Genomic DNA, 23,148 nt, shown 5'->3' with positions numbered 1-23,148 from the left:
AATAATTCTTTCAAAGAGTGATATCGAGTATATTTTATCGGCAAAGCGATATAATCGGTTAGGCTCCATTGTATACCATCTTATATCAATTGTTACAGGATTGTAACTATGTGCATTGCACTGGTAATCAGCAATCTTTCAAGCAGTCAAACACCATTTCCAACTCTATCGTTCGCAGATACACTACACTAGCAAACTCAGTACAATGTGGGAATTTTTTACATAACAATAGTTGGGGCAGTGGAGCAAAAGTTTGCCAAACTGCAAGATTGTATATTTTGAAATATCAACCCGACATGAAATTCAAATGAGTTTAAGCTACGTACCAGGGGGCAGATCGGCAGATCACTTGTCTTTGTCACGCATGTTGACTGCGATTCCATGTAGCTTGTTTTTGGAAAACATGTGAATGTTTCAGAAGGATTTGAGGCTATACGTATGTTTACACATGCACAATGCACATGCATATTTGCTAGTATGGTGGAGAATACTGAAACCGATCATTTGGCGACTAGCAAAAAATCTCATTATAAAATCGCTGAATGTTAAAGAACGTTTGATATCGTGAATGCATTCTCTTCAATACACCACTGGATAAGAATTCGATATAATATACATCTACACTCGTACAATTGATATGTTAGCAAAAAGTAGTGATGAAAATAACGAGAAGAGTTGCCTCTGACACGAACCGAACATCATCATGGTGAACACTTCTCAATGCGGTCAATATATCGAACAAGTTCTCATTACTCTCTCGCAATATAACTTACATCAGGGGCGGGCAACTTCTCGAGTCGGCGGGCCGGATATAGGAAAATTAAGTACTTGGCGGGCCGGATTGCTGAATCGATACAATATTCGCCAATTTATCCACATTCCACATATACAAGGAATAAATCGCATTTATTGAATACATTTTAACGACAGTAATGTCACTTCAAAGCCATTTCTCGCCGATAATGACGAAGACAATGTGGCTTTGTGAATAGCATTGTCATACAGGCGTCGCCATGTCTGCTTCTATCTGCTCAATCAACACACGGCGCAATCCTCAATTAAGACTTCAAGGAGTTCGATAACCCCGGAACCCCTAATTTACCAACACATATATTCGTTAGGGTTGAGTAGGTGACAAGATAGCATCGTTGTTCAACTGTGTGACCTGAGAAATCTCGATAATGAATTCATTCGGTCCGCGACCTCTACGAAATTTGAAAAGTGGCCCGCGACCCGTTTTGAGTTGGCGATCCCTGATATAAGCAGTGTTTTCGTCTTACAAAAGCCTAGAAGTGTGCCGTGCTACAAGTCGGCGGTTACAGAATGAAAAATAAGAAATATCAGCCTGGTGAAATTGACCATTGTAGTCGACAAACATCATGATTACCACAAACGACATCAGGGTTGAGTACATCGCAAATGCCGATAACGCAAGTCTTCTCGCTTCAACGAACTTACGCGTAAGCTCCACTCTAGCACGCTGCGCATATACGTATATAATAACATGCACTATGCAGTCACTAAAATTTGACGTTGTAAGCAAGTAGTGGGAAATCTCGGCAGACTAGGGCCGCGGGCCACATTATCACTACAGACAATACGGTGGAATCACTTTTAAAATGATGTTCAAGTGGCTGATCCTATGCTGGTATGACAGCTATAACCATTAATTTACTGATATGCGCCACATTATGGATATAATCAATGTCTACAAATTTACCTTGAAATAAATAGGACCATCACCGGGTCAGATACCATATCTTCAGTCACTCTTCCAATTGATGCTATGAAGGCCTTAAGTGGCATTTTCAGTTTGGGCACTTCCTCTTGTTTTGAAGCAACCTTCAATTACTGTTATGTTCTTTTGCCATGTTTGGCGATGTAGCATTTCACGGCTTGGTTGATTGTATCCAATGCAAGAGAACGGCTGAACTCATTTATTACATAGTTTGTATGCAATTATCATTATCATTATACATTCTGTAATAACATGATCATCAGTCAAGCACAATTGAGTACCGGTAACAAAATATCGTCAACATGCAATCTTCACTATCTTTATAACGAACCTCAGATAAGCAATTCCAATCTACAATGTCCTAACTATTACAAATCTCGCCAAATTTATATGCTTGTGCACCTTAATCGAGACTTTAATCATGGTGACGACCAGGATCAAGAAGCAGCTGTCTATACTCAGTCGGTTGTGGCAGAATCTTACTAATCTACCTTTCTGGTCCGCAGAAAATCCAGCAACGTGCAAAATCGCCAGATCTATTATTTGATCTATATTTTTGGCCTCCACCCTTAGTGATTTTATACTTAGTAATATTAATAATAACTGAAGCGTGCTGGGCTCATTGCCGCTAGGTCGATGGATCGAAACCGTTTTCTGCATATGCACAGGATGTATTCTTGGTTAGCACCTCACGTTACGGCCAAGAAAACCGAGATTCGAATCGTGATCACGGCAGTTTCAATTTTCTATTCATGGTTAACGTAGAATTTCTATCAAGTGATGTTGCGCACTGAGGAATGAGGTTATTTGTAAGCAATCGGGTGATACTTAGCCTTTGAAAAATATTTTCGAACAAAGACCTTTATAACAACTTTAGCTTGAATCATACAACCCCGAAAGGGGATTTCACTTCACATTTCGATGGTTGTGGGAATGCCATCATGCGGGTCAATTTTGTAAATTTTACCATTTTCACAAAATCAAAGTTCATTCTATGTCGGAAGCATTCTCGACCACTCATACCTAGCCAATTTATTTTATCTTTAATATACACTAACATTTATTTGTGATTACGTGAAGCAAGGTCGGCCTTTCTAAAGGAAGGCTAACGACTGATATTAAAGCTGACTTGTAATCTCTACGTTGAGCATACGACCATATGAGAATTCCTCTAGAATTCCTACCTAAGTGCGGGAGGGCTATCTAGGCTCCTTCACGTCATCTCATCCCTGTAAGCGGTGTCCTATAAAAGCCTAGAAGTGTTCCGTGCTACAAGTTGGCAGCTACGGAATAAAAATGAAGAATATCGGCCTGGTGTAAATGACCACAGTCTACAGTAGTCGATGAACACCGTGAATACAACAAATAAACCAAATGAATTAGTAAATAACTTCAATCTACATCTACCGACCGAGGAGGAATATGGTAAAACGTCACTATCGTCCTGTTTATTGCAGTACTTAGATCCGATATATAACGTCAAGTCCATAATAAAACTTTATTGTTGTTCATAAATAATGGACGTCAATATAGATGGATATCAATTTCTTTGTTAATGGAAAACGTGGTCGAATAAATTTAATCCCTATTTAATGCTGTCGCCATAACATGTGTCTTCCCATCCATTACTGGTAAATGTGGCGTTGTCGATTTTACTAGTGCCGCCCCCTCATCAATGGACATAGCGCCTTGACTGTGTGATATAGATGGGTTCTGAATTGGCACGGCATGCGATGGCGTGGCGTGAAGCTCATCACACCCACTCCAATATAGATGAGTCATGTGGTATGAGGAGGCTCTCTGACATCGTCTGGGTTGACCCAAGTCCTCGAACAGTCTTCGTCCCATCAGTCGAAGTTGCGGATCGTCTTCAAATATTCTCCGAACTTGATCTGAAAATTAAACTTAAAGTAAATATCACGAGATATAACACTTGAAATATGATACTTAAAATTTCCCTACCTAAAGTTAATTGACACTTTGGCATGTCGTTTTTAATCGGGCGATGAACCATACGGCAACGAAGCATATAGTCTAGGCTAGGGTCCATACATTCTGAATTAGGATGCACGACACGTCCAAGTCCATTTCCTTAGAACACTTACTGTCATCGTGGATTGCTCTCTTCAACTGTTCATATGCTTCATCAGAACTGATTCCAACGATAAATTCTCGCTTTAATTCGTCGTACGCATTTCTGTCAATTATTGTCCACTGAGCGTTACACCCATCTAACGTCGCCAGCTTTCGGTACAGTACGACATTTAACTTTCCAGGATCGGCCGCGGTTGCCAGGCGATGTCGTATGCTACTCTGTAAAATGAGAGAGTAGGAATATATTGAAACATAGCGATAACCAGTGTTCGACGTTGGCGAATACATTCTAAATTTATACGAATGCATATTGACATAGCACGTTTATTGTAAGTCGCTAAGTTAAATGCCTACATCAAATAAAATTCACATCGTCACAATTTCTGTCTCTCGGTATGGTCCAATCGTTTGGACAGTCTAGCTATTCTTAGGAATACAACGGCATACAAAAACTGCTGCTTGCTATAGAATAGTAAAACCATTGGATATGAGGAGGAGCAATCGTTCAAATTAAACCTATCGTAGTTTGAATCGACTGTAAGGTTAACGTTGCACTCACCTGGTAGGTCCTTTGGTGCGCTCTGGTATAATAGGGGAATATCATGGAAATATTGCGATATATTTCGCTATTTCGTAGTGCCACGCAATTCGCCATTTTGAACGCGAGGAGGACGGCAACATCGTAACTTCCAGGGTGACGAGACAGAGGATTCACTGCCGCCATCGCAGCTGCAGGTCCCAAAATGATGTTAAGAATGTTGTTCTCGTCCAACTCCACGGAAATACGACTTTTGTATCTTCTTTTCGTTTCTCCTCTACAACAAAAAACGCGAATTATCGATAATGGAACAAACATATGCACAGGATAGTATAAGTAGATACAAAAATAAGAGTGATTACAGTCAGATATTGAGTATAATGTAACGATTCGTCGCTACAAGATTAGTTTACTAAATATTGTGACAGACAGTATCAAAGCTCCATATGCACGCAACTTGTTGAAATGAAAATTGTCAGATGGCACCAATCATATGTGCTTGTCTATGGCGTTCTTCAAGTCAATGTTATAATGATATAGGTAATCAAATATGTCTTACAAAATTCTCCTTGCTTTATCCTTTACAACGTTCAAACAATTCCAACTTACTTAGTCCTGGAATTCATACTATCCACAGCCTTTCGTCGAAGATCAGAGAAAGAATACGATTTCCAACCAATCCTGGCGAGGAGGATTCGCAAATTTTCTGGGGATTGGGGGCCGATTTCTGGATGCAAAATACGTCTGATGCCGTCGGTTTGCGATTCAAAAACATTGTACGCAACTTCGACGTCTGGCGCGGCACGGGATATATCATGGTATTGATTCTGAAGTAGGAATCGGTTGGGGGCGATGAAATGACGTTCATTCTGCAAATATTGCAGTTGTTCTGGGACAGACATTTCGACTTCACGCACGGGATCGCAGTTTCCGAGAATTTGATCTCGCTCCGGATGGAAGTATCTGGAATATAAAAATAAAGGTCCATGCTCTGAACAACATCATTCAAGATATAGTTCAAAAATTCCACGCTACAAAGTCAATAAGCGAGGCACGACAACAAACTAGTTTTTACGTAGAGTTCCGGTGGAATCGAAATCACAAAGTTTTGTACTGCTTACCGGAAATTTGTTGCGGTATTTTGCCAATTAGACAGTGGCACGGTGTTTTCCACATATCTCTTTTTGCGAGGTGGTGTCGGCAAAGGGCATGTGACAATTTCTGAGTAAAGTTCATTGACAAACTTCACGGCATCTTCATCGCTCCAGCGACATGCGGTCGGGTGTTGTAAGTCGGCGAATTGGTTTCTTTGGGGAAAGCCGCTGCGTTGCTGTAAAATGACGGAATATGTTATGAATATGCACCAGGTAGTAGTATAGTAGATCGCTCGCACATCGCGCTTTTTTGCATGGGGTAGTATAGGGCGGGGTGGTGAGGTGCCTGAAAACTCGTGGTGGTGATGGCACCCTTTTAGACCCCCTTGTGGTGGTGAGGTGCCATGTGTTCTTATGCGTGTGGTGATGATGGCACCCTTCCGGGTATAGGCTGCGGCGGTGATGTGCCTTAAAAATTCGTGTTGGTGAGTCGTACTTTCCGGTATAGGCTGCGGCGGTGATGTGCCTTGAAAATTCGTGTTGGTGAGTCTTACTTTCAGACCCCCCTCTCGCTCGTGATTCGTAATGTGTTCTTATGGGTGCGGTCATGACTCGCCTTTTCAGGAATAGCTCGTGGCGGTGATTCGCCGTGAAAACTCGTGGTCGTGACTCGCCTTTTTTCTATAGGCGGTGGCGGTGATTCGCCATGTATTCTTACGGGATCAGTGGTGACTCGCCATGTGTTCTTATGGGTGCGGTCGCATGCGGCTATTGCGTCTTATGGCGGGGGTGGCCATAAATTCGAAAACAACTTGATGCTTTATGTTCTCGCTCTAATTTCATGATAAGTGTAATAAGTGCCGAATAACAGATACACCACCGGCGAGACTTGAATACCAACAAATTGTCACTTATTTCTATTCTAGCCGTAATCCTTTCTATTCTAGCCGTAATCCTTTGTGAAGTTAACGCTTATTCAAAAAGGTGTGAAATATTTGCAAAACCCCGAGATCACTGACAAGATAATGTCTCGGACATAACCATCTTTCACGACTTGGTGTCATAACCATACCGATCGCTCACGCGGTGAAATTTTAGTAATCAGTTTGTCACAGAACTTGATTTCGCTGGTAAGATTTAACAAGTAACGAATAACAGACCGCCAGTGTCGGTAACTTGAATAGCGACAAATCGTCACTTATTTCCGCTCTAACCCTAATCTTCTGTGAAGTGAACGCTTATTCAAAAGGGTGTGATATGATTTTAAAATCCGACGACCACTCACCGGATAATGCTTCAGACATAGCAATCCCTCATGTCCGCTCACAAGGTAATATTTCGGTAATTAGTTTGTCCCAGAACCGTCGCAGACGGTGATTCGAAAACCAACAATTTGTCACTTGCCCGCGATCGCTATATGTTTCACACCTCTCGAATAGTGGCTGACTTTAGTTGCGTGATAAGATCCATGAAAATATTCAATCAATGTGTTAGTTTGTCAACTTGAGATGTAACTCACTACACAAATCAAGTTGAATCGTATTTGAATGTATTGATTCGACCCAACTCAAATCCTTTGACAAATCCTATTAACGCGATCTGTTGAATCGAACGTAACCTGAATATTACTGACGCCAACATTCACCCGCATCGGATCATTCACACATTCCACGCCGCTGTTTTAACACTTATAGAATCAATACCAACTATCTCTAACCCGATAATATTCAATCATTTTGGTAATTTGCCAACTTTAAATCTATTCGCGGGATGTACTAAAGGTAAATCCAAATAATCCAGAATGAAATATTTGGACTTTGACATTGCGCGAATTGAAATAGGTTTGACAAACATGACTACCAACTTTCACCCAGTCACATTTCAAGATTATACTTTGAAACAATCCTTGAAACTGACAACTCTATTCATGACTCCGTTTCCGTTTGTAAAATAGAGTTTCCGAAATACTATCGCGATATTTTAATGTGTTACTACACACAATCGAATCAGTCAATGAAATACCACCTGTTGTAAATATTTCTAACTTGACAACCACTTGTGCATACCGTGATCAAGTTGCGACGCGATGAGTTAAATCCGGATATTTCAATCTATTTGTCGAAACCTTCAACAAACTATCAGGTTATTTTTTGTTGTAATCGAGTGAACGGAAATAGTATTACGTCTCAACATTTTAACATCTTCCCATACACAAAAGAGTAAAATACAAAAAAAAAAACTTGTCAAGTCAATCCGTTTGTAACTTACCCAACCAAAGCAAAAAGTATCCTTATGAAAAGTAGACAAGACTACGTGAGTAATCACCACAATCCAAAATCCATAGCAAGTTCGGTTGCATTCATAGTCCACCAACTCGTATTTTTATTCCACTGTAAAAGTCGTTACTATTCCGCAAGACAAAGAAATTACTATGTGGTATATTTTGTAAGACAAAAGTAATTACTTCTCAGTGTCGGCGACTTGAGATTAACATAATATGTTTGAGTATACGAGATTTGACAGTCTGACCATCGTAGTTGAGAATTAATTTCTTACAATCGAACACAGGTGTTATATCAAAAGTTATCATACTGTAAACATAAGGATTGACACATTGATTTGACGTATGTAATAGTTGATCACGACTTGATTATTAAATTATTCGCGGTAATTAGACCCGTGTTGTGTTGAAAGTTATGACAGCAACAAACTTTTCGGAAACGTTGTTATTAACATATTGATTTGTAAAACTATACTTGTCTGAAATGTTCTTGATTTGGAAGATATTCCGTGTTGGTACAAATCACTCTGCGTATTGCGGATATCACAAAACATTTTACAAATGTAATTGTTTCCAGTACCCAAGACTAAAGATGAAACAACAATTTCGTTTGCTGATTAACAACCGGTACAATACTTTATCATCATAATCCGCGGTGAAAATTGAAACACTTTCGCGCATTACCCGGTGTCAAGATATCACACTATGTGAATTGACATACCGCGCCGCTTGAATAATACCTAATCCGTTCGCACCATTTCACATACTTTGATCATTACAAAAGTAAATTGTGATATGTTTGTTAGATGCTTCCAATTCAGTTAGAAATGTCTGGTGCACAACAATCGTAATATCAAAAAAGTACTTGCTACACTGTTATTTGCTAAACGTGTTTTGCATTGTTGTTCATTTGTAGTATTGATTGAAATTGTTCTTGAACCCTCAAATAATAATTCCTGACATGAAACCAAGCCGCTGAAAGTCGTTACCATCACGAAGATACAATGTGTACGATGTTTGTCAAATGTTTCCTACCTGGCCAACAGAAAACAATTTTCACTCACTCGAAATGAAACCAATGTGATGGTCTCCATTCGATATTTTGTTTGTGTCAAATACTTTGCAATGAACACATTTGCGTGGTTGAGCTTTACATCATCAAGCTGTTATTTGTAAATCAAGATTTCGGTAAACTTGTAAATGTATCGTTTAACTAACCGACATTTAGTGATTGGGGAACATACCAAACGATACCACCACGGATCTGTGCGCATTCGTAGTGACTAAATATACTTGTTATTGTACAAGAAACGCCACAACGTTGCAACCTCCATACTTTCCTCGTAAGATTACAAGAATATATAACGATCGACATTTTACATCTGTTCGAGACGAGACGTTCCATTCTGTTGACTACCTCGGCGTTCGTTCGTTAGGGATACCTGGTCCGATTGGTTAACTAGGTTACCCGAGATCGGCGCCACCTCGTTCATGGATCCCAGATGGTCCTGACAAGCCTGTCCGCGTGGATTCATCGGGTTGGCCATACCTGCTGATTCATCGAAATTACGGAGTAGAGTTTCCGCAAACTAGGAAACTGCCGGGCTGGGCCTGGTCAGTGGTCACCACTGGTCTGCCATGTACTGCTGAAATTCTGCAGTCTTTCTGCGACCACGTCGTCACGAAATCTCTTACGGCCTAATTGATCGGACGTATATGTGGTGTTTAGAGACATTTTTTAGCACTAATCTACCGCAGTTTCTTCGATTCCTTTTCCGAAGGGGCTTTTCTTGAATACTCATTTTTAGCTGTCTGGTCGCAATTACATGAACATCTGTAGAACAAGAGGCAAACGGTGAGGGTTAGGTTCAAATTAGAATTGGAATACGCTACACAAGACAATAGAGGGGGTATATAATGATGTTTATTGGTTCTATGAAGAAGCATGAAAAGGAAGGCATAACGTATAAGTAGAATTAATCCTGATGCATGGGCAAAGTTCCAAGGCCGGGGTTAATGCATGGGCAAAGTTCCAAGGCAGGGGTTGTCAACTCAACTGGTCGCGGGCCGCATGACTTCAATATTGAGATCAAAATAGGCAACGCAGTCTTGATATTTCTACGTCGGTAAAACGCGGTGCTCTCTAACATAGGCGACGCACACAGTTACCACAAAAGAAATATTATTTTATTGAAGAAATACAAATACAACATAAAATATCGTGATCGTCACTGTCATTCTATTTTGAACTATGAGCTGCGCACGATACCTGACTACAACCACTCGGCAGCAATTGAATCAGGCGTGCTCGTGGCCAACCTTTTTGCTATTCGTGGTCGCATTTCAATTACTTATGTAGCCTACAGCTGCATTCCAGTGCATAGTCGTAATTAGTTGACTGGAAGCTAAATACCTACGTTGAACTGTCAACCGAGCGAGATAGTCTAATGGTTATGCGTCCGGCTTCTCGAGCGGTAGGTCGTGGGTTCAATCCCCGGCCGGGTCATACCAAAGACTCGAAAACTTGTATCCGCAGCTATCCTGCTAAGCGCTCAGCATTCACGGATAGCATGGAGGAGAGAAAAAACGGGGCGCAGACGTCCATCGTCCATCGTCAGTAAACTCCGGATTGAGTATAAAATTTACTATGAGCACGCAAATCGTGCATTGTCATGCTCAGACATGGGGTGATTACTTCACGAATGTAATCGATTGCGATTACGATTACTTGTGAATCCCGCGATTACGATTACAGCAAAATCAGGAAGTAGTCGATTACGATTACGATTACATTTCAAAAGTAATCACGATTACTCACGATTACATTTGTTTTGCTTCTTAGAAATAATTTCAGAAGAGATGTTGGAATACAATATAAGGCTTGCGACGAAAAGGTCTAATGAGATATCAACTTTTCATATAAATCATACGTCATTTTCTTGTTACGTCACAATGTACCCATTGCCCAACTCTATAGAGGACTATTCGTCGCACCTCACGAAAGTTTATCTTTTAGTCTGCTACGTTTGGGCGACTACAGTATTTTTTGATTATATAAAACACGGGAGGTCACGAATTAACAACATACAATAAAGTAATTGTAACAACATACCAGATGCTATAATTATGAATTACGTGCCCCCAGCTCTACCGGTAAATCTGAATGAATAGCAATTTAATGCAATTACCAATATTATTGACGAAATTCAGTCATCAACTTGAAAACTGACCACCCTATGGGGCCCCAATACCCAGGGTTGTAATGACTCGTCTCATGACTCGACTCTAGTCGCAATTTTTTGGTGACAAGACTTGACTCGAGTCATTTTTTCAAATGCGAAATTGACTCGACTCGAACCAAGTCATGTGACTTGAGACTAGAACGACCAAGACAGACATTCCATGTAACTTCGAAGAATAGTAAAGTTACCACATTATCTATATTTCGCCTATCAGTCCTGATATTTGGAAATAGGGCCGTAAACTGTGAAAACTGATGAAAATTACGATATTTTGAATACGAGTCATTCTATATCACTCGAGCAGAGTTGAAAAAGTGGGTTGAACCGGATTGATCTGAAAACTGGTCTATGAACTGGTCTATGACTTTGACTCGTACGCGAGTCAAACACTATGACTCGGACTCGACCCTATACTAGCTGACTTGGACTCGGACTTGACTCGGGGGTGAATTGAAAATGACTCGACTTGTGACTCGGAACATTGTGACTTGGTTACAACCCTACCAATACCAACGTTTGGAGTGGAGGATGAATTGCTGTTTTGGTCCTGATTGTACCAACAACCCACGCTAACATGGCGTATAAGCGGATGGCTATGGCGACAGGTCTAAATGTCGAGTGGAGAATTGTGAAATAACGATTGGCGCCCGTTTCAAGTAGAGTCCTATGAGAATGAAATAAAGGGAACTTGAAATTCGACCTTTCACTTAATACAGATACTGCAAGCTGCCGTTACGAGAAAAGGCAAAGAACGGCTCGGTTATGATATAGCCCCGAGGTCTCAAACTCAAATGTGCTCGCGGGCCAATTTCCTAGTTTTGATGACGCCGCGGGCCGCAGCATCAATGATAGGGATATTTAATGGCCTTATTTGACGGGACCTGGCAGACAGGCATTCCAAAAACATCGTGGAAATGTAATTTACTATTGTACTATCAACACTTTTTGACACGAAAAAAAATCACATTTTCAAATATTTGAATAAAATTGTTTTTGTACCGGGCAGAATTTTTTTAATTAACGAGTTATAGACATCATGTGATAGAATGCATTCATGACGTCGTTAAACAGTCGGGTTATCATATTGCAACTAGTGGACCTATGACGAGCAACAACTTTATGTAGACTATTTTTATAGATTGATCTGATATCAGAGCATTTGAGCGGTGTAGCCTAATCCTATGGTTTTGATATCGTCGTGGTAATTATAGGCTATTGTTACTGTCATTGCCAAACACAAATTAAAAAGCATAAGATTTTGCCTTCGATATATCAATAACAACTTAAATACACTCATTATTGAGCCATAGTAATAGCATTGCTTCTTAACCTTTTTAGTGATCGTACCCCTGTGCTTCCAATAAGATTTCCCGTAGCCCCTGTCCATTTTCAACACAATTTGTGATGGTACCTATTTAAACAGAAAGCCCATTCACAAAATCGCGCGCAGCGCGAAGACTATTTTCCAGTTGAAAAAATTGGCCAAGAAAATATTCCACAGCATATATGGGCCTACAAATTCTACAATGCATCTCTTACTCCCTGATGTGGTGCTTCGTACCCCAATGGGGTCTACGGACTCTGATTAAGAACCCCTGGAATAGAAATGTCCAATCGGCGAAGAATTCGTTGGTGTTACAGCTGTAGAGCGTACTACACCACCTTACTCGCCACCGATAATTACAAGGATGAAAGAGAAAAAACAACATACCGCGTTTAACCAGCTATATACGTTACGGGGGTAACAGAATACCCATGGTTGCCATACTGACCTGATTAAATATTATATATACCCTACGCAACGCAAGCTACGACCTTTTGATATTACTACTCCCCATGAAAGTTGAATAGATTGATGCGTCCGTAGGATTACCAAGTCCCCATTCCGAGTCGCAAGTCCTTCTTCGATTTCAGCGTTTGACCCGACTCAACTCGAGTCATTTTTATTTAATCACCCAGTCAATCCGAAATCAAGTAATTTTACGAGGAGGTCGCACCAAAACAAATCACAATTTTCATTCGCGAATCATCAATGGGTCATGTTTTATCATCATGAACTAGAAATGTGACGTAATAGCTGATCTTCTACCGCATGGTAGCTTTTAAAAGTGATGTGATAGTGATGTTTGTCGGGATTACAGTGATTTTTATAGTAATTTTTGCGAGAACTTTAAGTTCTTATATCTAAAAAGATATGTGATGATATATATATTGTTGATTACTTGAAATTCCAAAATGCCGTCGCGGGCCGCACAAAATGCTCTCGCGGGCCGCGTGTTTGAGACCTCTGATATAGCCTATATCAGCAGCTGTTGATTTTAACCATCGTAATGTTTTATTTGACGAGTACAAAATTTCAAATCTTTGTCCGGTATACGTAGAATACATACGTATACTACATAGATAGGCCTACCGCGTCGTCTAGTTTACGCGTAAGGCACGGTACGCTTCTCCTATTCTATCGTTATTAATCGCGCCGAACTCGCCGAACTTCCCATGAGAAATGCGTGTCTCGAAATGGAAAAATTCGGTGTCGTATGGGTGTAATTTGAACTATACTGCACTGAATTTTCCACATATTGGCGATATACTATTCACGTCAGACCTAAACTGCGGACTTTTTGGTGAATCAATACGTATAACTTCGTCGACCATATCGCTATTGCACGAAACTATATGACCTCTAAGTTGTTCGTATTGAAATCTAAGTTGTTCGTATTGAAATCATGTTAGTAACTGTAAGTCTGTAACCCTAACTATAACTCTGTAACACGATATGCAAAACTTTACGGCACTGTAGCTATAATATGAGGTAATACTGCCAGTAAGTTTCACATAACGTTGTTACCTTCTCAACACTACAGTCGATTTCGACGCATCCAGACAAAGAATCACAAGAGACAATGCAAACGATCTATTAAAAACGAACAATTGACTTGAAAACTCGAATGAAAATATGCGAAGAACTATTCAACCGCAATTCTGACGAGGTCTTCTGCACGGAAAGTCGCACGATTATCTGGAAATAGACGTACCATCAGAATAACGATACTTGCTAATCGAATAAGGGAACTAGCATACGAACCGTGTCACTTTTGAAGACGAGAATTTTTTCTTTTCGTCACGATCAAAGTTCGCCGCCATCAGCGGACGTCGTGAAAACCTGCGAAATGGAAACAAATACAAGTAGGTAATAAAGCGAATCGAAAAGAAAATATCCGACTTACCTTTGGTTAGGATCGTGTCATACGAGTTTCTCGTTCCTAGTTTCGGACAGTTGAACGTTGGGACAGCTTCCACATTGCTGTGGATATTGCATTGGTCGTAATTGATGACACGCGACTTTATCGTAGTTAAATGACATATCTAGTTTTTTTCTGGAAACAAAATGATCTAGTTTTTTTCTGGAAACAAAATGAGCGTGAGCGCCGTAAGTACTGACAACGAATGATAAAATTGCATTACTCAAAGCACGAAAACTACTGACAACGGTTACGATAAAGAAGAAACATGCAACGAGAAATGACAGGCCAAAAGAATATACGACATGCATATCCTTCCGGCCACATCGCCAAACAAGGATTTAACTGAAATGAACGAATCATTGAAATACAACGTAACAGTGTCGTCAATGCGTATCGTGAGGTTCACACGCGGGTTTGAAGTGTCGTATCGTCGGCGCAGTCAAACGAAGATCGTCCCTGCATCCGACACGAGACATGGCTATTGGCTACATACGCGCAACCAGGGGTCAGATTGTCACAATGAAACCAGAGGATCGCGGAGGACAACGTTCGGCCTTGTGCTTTGTGAATGGTACCGGCGTACCGCAACATGAAGGGATAATAGACACCTTGGGGCTTTGTTATTGGATAGACGCGTATGAGCCTATCGTCGGGCAGTTCTACACCAATATGGTATTAGCAACGACACCCTGTATCCGACCAAGTTGACCGTTGACGGAGAATCGCTTCTTGTTTCGATTCTCCGTCAACATGATCGGCATGCCTTCGTAAACAGGTTGTAGCTGACTGTCAGGACTAGGATAACGACATGTTTTGAGTGGGAAAACATATCTGTAACCATGATTGCGGATGACGCGATTAAACCGACTTGCCGAATCGCGGGTAAACGAAAGAACAACAACATGTTCCGAGTACTGATCATAGACGTGAATCAGGTCTTAATCGGAAGGAACGGCATCGTCGAAATGAACAATTCCAGATACGAATTGTCGTATTTCGCAAGCGGACGGCGTTCTTAGGCGACAAATATTAAATATGACGATAAAAAGCGATAAAAAGAATAAAAATCAGCGACAAGCGATAAAAAGAATAAAAATCAGCGACATACTTCACAAGCGCGTTTATAATGAAACTGTGACACATAAAACGAAACTGTAAATGTTTACATTTCAATCATAGGTCCATGCGGACCGGGGCCCGGATCACGCGGCGCGGCCTTGCCACCGCGTCAACCCGGTTGCGGACCACTGGTCCAGCGGGCGGTGCCGGTAACGCCTGCGGTCCATGATTTGGTTGAAAAAAGACTGGTCGACGACCGCTGCGATCCGTCGGTCGGATAATATTAGCATCCGCCGAGCTATCCACGACCAAAGTGACCGGTTGCACCAGCCCCGATCGGGAAATGGCCATCATCCGGTCAAAGAAAACAAGCATTTTTGCCTTGTATTGAGGAGTAATCAATATCCCGGCAATTGTGGATCGTCCGTTCAAATGGGTGGACACGAAAACGTGGCCTTGTTCAATTAGAAAATCTGTGCTCCGTTCCGATTGAAAATCATTGGGATTCGCAGCCAAGGCAGGCGGCAATGTGACGTTTCTGAACAACGGATCTTCTTTCATGACGGAAAAGATGAGACGGTCGGGCGGACTCGATTTAGATTCTACATCGCCATAGACGACGCCACGGGCGAAGTAGCCCTCCTTCATTATCAATTTTGCACGGACAACTCGTGCCGCGACATAAATAGTGTAAAGTCAATGCAATCATCGTAAACGCTAGTTATTACTTCCATTTTTTCTGAGAAAAACGATGAGGAAAATGAAGTACGGTACTAGAAACGCACCGCGCTGCCACCTCCCAGCCACATGATTCGCGAATGAAATGTGCAGAACACTAACAATCCCACTACACGGTATTACGCGCAAGAACTTGCGCATCTTTAATTAGATGATGTCCGACGATTATGACGATGTTTTGTAACACTATGTTGACTTCACGGAACATAGACTTGAGTAACAAGTTGCCGCACTTTGAAGTGTTCATAGTGAGACATACCAGCTAGTTTCCCCACAACGAAAGCCATGTCACGAAACAGTGTTTTGCCAAACATTGCACGTACAACTAAGAACAGCACATGCAAGACAGGCAAGACACTGTAGCTTGACCTCGCAAGCACAAAAACTTTATACTCGAGTATTTGATATTAGTATTGTGATAGTATGTAACAGTAAATAAAGCTTTAGAAAGCACGTCGTGATCGAACAACGCAATGCTGACTAAAGTTCACGTACTGTTTCACAGCACTTCTTCACTCACGAAGAGTCTCCAACCCCTGCTTGACACCCTCGCACTGTACCGACAAGCTGAGACCGACGTCTTTCTGCCCCATTCTGTCGTAGACGCATTGCAGTGGTTAACTAGTGTTTCATAACACGTTTACTGTAACGCTATGATAATATGATCTGCGCTATGATAATATGATCTAAAAAAAAAAGCGATTAAAAGAAATGCAATGCACAGTTTCAGCGATAAAATCCGATATTAATAACATAAAATAAGACAAATATCGAAACCAAGTGGCAAAAATAAAAATAAGGACGACACATAAGGCAATACATGATAGCAGCAAAGGTGGCCAAAACAAAATTCAATACTTAACTTCACTTAACTTAATAATACTAATAGCAATAAAATAAAAAGCATAAAAATGAGCGTCATGGCGGATAATTCAAGCGCATTTACAACGAAACTTGGTTTTACATGGACAGAGTCAAATTAAAGGTCCATCCGGATCGGGGCACGAATGGCCGACCAAGCGTACGGATGACCGGTCCAGTGGGTGGTGCGGGTAAAGCTGGCACAAAGAAATTTGGTCGTTGACCGATCCAAGTCGGTATGATTGTGTCTGCATTCGACGACCAATTCCCGGACCTCCACAAGTCCATTTGTGGTAATTATTTTCTGTTCATCTTGGAACAGCAGGAACTGAGCTCGAAAGTTATTCGGGACCATGAGGCCCGCAACGGTAGACCTCCCGTTGTACATGGTAGAGAGGTAGACATGTCCGTTCCCCGTGACAATCAGTTTTGATCGCGCCGAACTGAAATCATCCGGCAACGGCACAACGTCTTCGGGCAGCCTCACGTTACGATGAAAGGGCGAGTCCGTTTTTTTTTTTTAAGATGAGGCGATCCGGCCAAACCTTAACCGCCTTCACATCGTCCTGCACGACTCCTCTCGCATAGTAGCCATCTCTCATGATCAGTCTCGCCTTTATCATTCGGGATTTCAGAAAATAGGTAATGTCAATGCACTCGTCGTCAACATGCGAGATTACTTCCATTTTTATTTCTTCTTCTTCTTTGGCTTTCCCGCCTTGTCCACTTTGGTTCGCTTCTTCGATTCGCCGACACATGCGGACTTACTTTGCGCTTTACCACTGCAACATGCTACGTTTTCGTCATCAGATGCAGCACTTGGAACAGATGTTGACGACACCGATTGATTAGTCGACAAAGGAGCAGCTTCCCTGATGGTTTGACTAGCAGGTTCATACGGCTCGGTATCCGATCGCTCCAGTGTCGGAACCATTTGATCAGCATTCTGGACAGGACAACTAACCGGAGCCGATGCCAACTGCGCGGAAGGTAGAGGCGATTGTGAATGATGCACCACCTGGACAGGAACAAGAACAGGTATCTGCACCAATGGATAGGGGGCACGATGCTCTTGTACACGAACTGGTGTCTGCGTTTGAGACGGAACGGGAGCTGCCGGAACTTGAGTCGAAACAGGAGATCGAACATCTTGAACGACTCCCACCGACACAGACGAGGGTGATGGATCGTCGAGCATGAAATCGGAAATGCGTCTTCTAGCCGGGGTCTCGATCGGCGCTGCATTGAAGCCTTTCTTGATCATGTATCCAGTAAATACGATTTCAGCGTAAGATCGAGGGGTCGGCTTCTTTTCAAAGTCCTCGTGATCGGGGTGTGATCTAAATTTGAGGGCCCATGCGTCTTTGTTCCGCATCAAAAACGACATCATTTTGAGATGAAGCGCAGTTACATACATGGCGTGTCCGCAATCGATCATGACATCGATATATCGATCCAGGAACGACGACTTTTGCTGGATCATCAGACTTTCAAGACGTTCGAACCTCGCCGAGACGTCTTCTTTAGTAAGAGTCGCCTCGCCAGCCGGATTCGCTGGGCTTATCCACAGAGGACCGACCTCGTTGACGACGGAATTCAGATGCGCGTGGAACTGTTGGAAAGCTCTCGGATCCATGATATCCTTGAGAGCAGGCGTGGTGTTGCGATTTCGAAGTAGCGTTTCGGCAAACTCGGACGCTGCAACTGCCGGCCTTGTTAACCATTCGCAGCTAATGGTCTGCAATTTACTGTTGATAGCCTCGTCGGATACGTCTTCCGGAATGACAGACCGGCCGTAAGGCCTCAGGTAATCTTTCGGGAAATGCTGATATCAATCGACAGAAAAATCAGGATTCTTCCTCCTTTCCTTTCCGAAAGGGCTCTTCGTCGGAGTTCTATACGACATTTTAGCTATCAGAGTGTTATTGTATTATCTGGAAAATGAAGAATAGCGTGAATTGGTTAGTACTCACAAAAGACACAAGTATTTACAGTTATCAGTCTGTACTGAACAAAGACATGAAGTGACGAACGTTGCAGGTGATATGACACACATAAAACGGTGCGAGAATAGAGATGAGAAATCAACTAAAGCATAGCGAAGGTACATTAAAAAGCAAAAAGCGGCAAGCTGAACGAAATGACGAACGTAACACACGATAATGAACATGAAACGAAAGTTAGAGATGACAATATCGACGAGCAATGCATCGCAACTTTAAAATGTTACATGTCACAGGCTTTTTTTTTTGATTTCCTGCTTCATCAGTGGGGGTTCGCTTCTGCTGTTCGCATACAACCGCTGGCCTTAACGTCGCTCTCCACAACGCCACGAGCGAAATACCCGTCTTTCATTATCAGCTTTGCAGACACCATTCGTGCACCAATACACAGCGTAAAATTGATACAATCGTCATATACGCTAGTGATAACCTCCATCGTTTGTTTCTGAAAAATACGATGAGGAAAATGAAGTACGGTACTAGTAACTTCATATCAATAGGTCATGCCATGCCTCCACCCTGACTCCTAGAAAGTGACTGAACTGAAGCTAGAAATGAACCAAGTTTTATTAGTCCGACAAGTATTAAATAACGAACACTTTCTAGGCATTTCTTTTATATTAGTATTGTGATAGTATGAAACAGTAAATATAGATCCAGAAAGCACGACCTGATCGAACAACGCCGTGCAGACTGAATTATACGTACTGTTACACAGTACTTTCATGCATGGTCGTCCTCACTTCACCCCATGCTCTTTATGTCCAATTCCGTTCAAGACGCATATCAGTGGTTAACTAGTGTTTCAGAACACGTGTACACGTACACTAACGCTATGATAATACGATCTGAAAAAGAAACAAGCGATTAAAAGAAATGCAATGCACAGTTTAAGCGATAAAAGCATTAAAAGCGATAAAACCTCAACATAAATTAAGACAAACACTAGACACAAGTGGCCAACAAAACATAAGAACGACACATTAAGCAATAAAACACGATACTAGCAAAGGTGGCCAAAAGAAAACAAATAAATTAACTTAATATAACTAAAAAGGGGGTACAATGCATAAAAATTTGATGTCACAGCTATAATTCAAGCACAAACGAAACTAAACCACACTTATTGGAACTACAAGTCCATTCAGACCGGAGCCCGGATCATGCGACGTGGCCTTGCGGCCATCCCTTCAAGAACACGGACCACAGCTGCAGGCTGGGCCGGTTGCGGCTGCGATACATTATTGTGCGTCCAAATCACGGGTGGACCACCGGCGCAACACACGGGCCTCACGACGTTGTCGTAAGGCCTCTTTTCGCCTTTTAACGCCACAACCTGTTTGAGCCCGGAAGGCATTATCTCCCGTTGTTTATCGTAGTACACATGTGGCAGCACTTGGAAATCATCATAAAATAAGAGTCCCGCTACGGTCCTCCGGCCGTTGAACTGAGTTGTGACAAAGAAATTGCCTTCAAAGTCGATTACTTGTTTTTGGCGCGGCATATGAAAGTCTTCGCGGAGCAATTTCAAACTGGATGGGTAAGTTACATTCGAATGGAAGGGACATTCAGGCAAGATTTTGTAGCGCAGCTTTCCATTTTCGTTGTTAATTATTTGACTATCCCCCTTGATAACCCAACGGGCGTAGAAGCCATCCTTGAGCAACAAGTTCACAAACGTCATTCGATTGCCTTGATAGATACTGAACATCATCTTCTGATCTTAACAAGAAATTATGCACTCCATTTTTATGTCTAAAAAACCGAAGATGAAAATGAAGTATGGTACTAGAAAGTTCATACCAATAAGCTATACTAATACGAAAACGAACCAAGTTTTCCAAGTCCGACAAGTAATAAATAAAGCAAACTCATAAAACCTCGTTTGATTTTCGCTTCACTTCAGTCAGTTTGCACAAGTTAGGGTTGATAAGCCCGACAAGTATTAAATAACGAACATCTTCTACACAGTTATTTTATATTAGTATTGTGATAGTATGAAACAGTAAATATAGATCCAGAACGCACGACGTGATCGAACAACGCCGTGCAGACTGAATTATAGGTACTGTTACACCATAGTGTCCTATATGGTGTCGACACAAGCAAATCGCACGGTTCAATGAAATTGTATCACGTCACAGTTTCCATTTGGCTACAGGCAATTTGACGGTGATTTTTGACCGGCTTGCCGAGGATTAAATTTGATGAATCGGGTATCAATCGAAAGCTGACTCTGCACTGATTACGAAAATATAAATTTTATTCCGCTCGCGGCCCTGGAACCCCCACAATCAGCCCCCAATTATTCATTGTCGAGTAGATTGGCAGTGTGACGCAACAATGATGTCTGGCGAAACGAGAGACTCGCTCAAGAGCAAGGATGCGGCCGAGCGGCGAGAGTGGGATCAGCTGACGTCGCGGCAATAGCGATGTGCAAACGCGCGACAGAGAAACGCTGCGCTATTGATACTTTTTCTATGCGTTTCGGTACAAGCGAGCACACACCAGCCTTTCCTTGACTTGTAAGGGTAGAACTGGGTCCACAGAATGTATTAGGGCCCTACCAATTTTCGCGCCATATCCTTCAGCTGATAAAGATATGTAGGCTACGTCTAAGTAGTCTACATTGGATATGTCAGATTAATATGATATCGATTGCCTTAGCCCGCTTGTTGCGTAGGGCTCCAGAGACACGTCGCGCTGTTGATGGCGGGTGTCGATACTTTCTATAGTCGCTTTTATGGTTAAGTGTGAGCAGGGAGCATTGAGCATGAGCATACATTACAAGCTTTTATTTGATCCGTATGGGTAGGACTTGGTCCGCGAATGCAGCAGGTAAAATGTTGATTGTTGAATAAAGTTTAACAGCAGGAGTGTCGAATTAAACTGGTATCGCTGTCCGGATTCAATCCGTTTCTAGAAAGCTTGCGGGCCATACCTGCCAAATGATTCCAAAATGTTACCACCAAATTCATACCTTTGTTTTTCACTGGAATATATCTGATATCACTATAAACGTTGACGTTGGAAGTTGGTTTGGCATTTTTCAATCACCAAATAGTTTTTTTGAATGCCGGGGACCTTTTGCGTCAAAAGTAATACAGTGGTATCACAGATATTTGAATTATATTCATTCTGTAGCCTGTATATATATTCCTAATGTAACTTACGTAATACGGATTTGCAGTATTTTTTTCGCATCTGTGAATAACTGAATGTCCATTGTCCATTCGGCCCAACAGAGTTTGCACTTTTTTGCCTTCTCGGAATTTGGCAAGGTCACCGACGTGGTGCTTATGGGGACTAGGGTGAAAACTCAACACTGTAGTTGTATTACTACAATATGATATATTTACATTATCTAAATTTGCTGTCTTGAGTGAATCTTATTACTTGAAAGTATATTTTTCTTACTAGAAATATCTCTAACAGCTGAAGGATTGCGCGAAAATTGGTAGGGACCAAATACATTCTGTGGACCCAGTTCTACCATTACAAGTCAAGGAAAGGCTGGTGTGTGCTCGCTTTTAGCGAAGCGCATAGAAAAAGTATCAACAGCGCCACGCATCTCTGGAGCCCTACGCAACAAGCGGGCTAAGGCAGTCGATATCATAATAATCTGACATATCCAATGTAGACTACTTAGACGTAGCCTACATATCTCTATCAGCTGAAGGATATTGCGCGAAAATTGGTAGGGCCCTAATACATTCCGTGGACCCAGTTCTACCCTTACAAGTCAAGGAAAGGCTGGTGTGTGCTCGCTTGTACCGAAACGCATAGAAAAAGTATCAACAGCGCATCGTTTCTCTGTGGCGCGTTTGCACATCGCTATTGCCGCGACGTCAGCTGATCCCACTCTCGCCGCTCGGCCGCATCCTTGCTCTTGAGCGAGTCTCTCGTTTCGCCAGACATCATTGTTGCGTCACACTGCCAATCTACTCGACAATGAATAATTGGGGGCTGATTGTGGGGGTTCCAGGGCCGCGAGCGGAATAAAATTTATATTTTCGTAATCAGTGCAGAGTCAGCTTTCGATTGATACCCGATTCCTCAAATTTAATGTTCGGCAAGCCGGTCAAAAATCACCGTCAAATTGCCTGTAGCCAAATGGAAACTGTGACGTGATACAATTTCATTGAACCGTGCGATTTGCTTGTGTCGACACCATATAGGACACTATGGTTACACAGTACTTCTTTCACGCATTGTCGTCCTCACTTCTCCCCATGCTCTTTATGTCCAATTCCGT

At 41.9% G+C, this 23,148-nt stretch overlaps 1 protein-coding gene and 1 long non-coding RNA gene across 2 annotated transcripts in view; one reads left to right on the top strand and one right to left on the bottom strand.

Annotated features, from left to right (window-relative positions):
• Positions 1-23,148, top strand: part of LOC145453786 (uncharacterized) — a 495,978-nt gene that overhangs the window by 88,222 nt on the left and 384,608 nt on the right. The gene's annotated exons all lie outside the window — the stretch shown is intronic.
• Positions 4,965-9,292, bottom strand: LOC145454203 (uncharacterized). The gene is made up of 3 exons (XM_080332215.1): positions 9,214-9,292; positions 5,492-6,056; positions 4,965-5,333 (listed from the first exon to the last, which is right to left on the bottom strand). The coding sequence occupies exons 1-3, from the start codon at positions 9,290-9,292 to the stop codon at positions 4,976-4,978; spliced, it is 1,002 nt and encodes a 333-aa protein (XP_080188341.1). The 3' UTR covers positions 4,965-4,975.

Source organism: Botryllus schlosseri, chromosome 13, assembly GCF_051294905.1.
Source record: "Botryllus schlosseri isolate E-star chromosome 13, Bs_hap1, whole genome shotgun sequence".
NCBI lineage: Eukaryota > Metazoa > Chordata > Ascidiacea > Stolidobranchia > Styelidae > Botryllus > Botryllus schlosseri.
The sequence above is the reverse complement of the archived record's forward strand: the minus strand, read 5'-3'. Positions and strand labels throughout refer to the sequence as shown.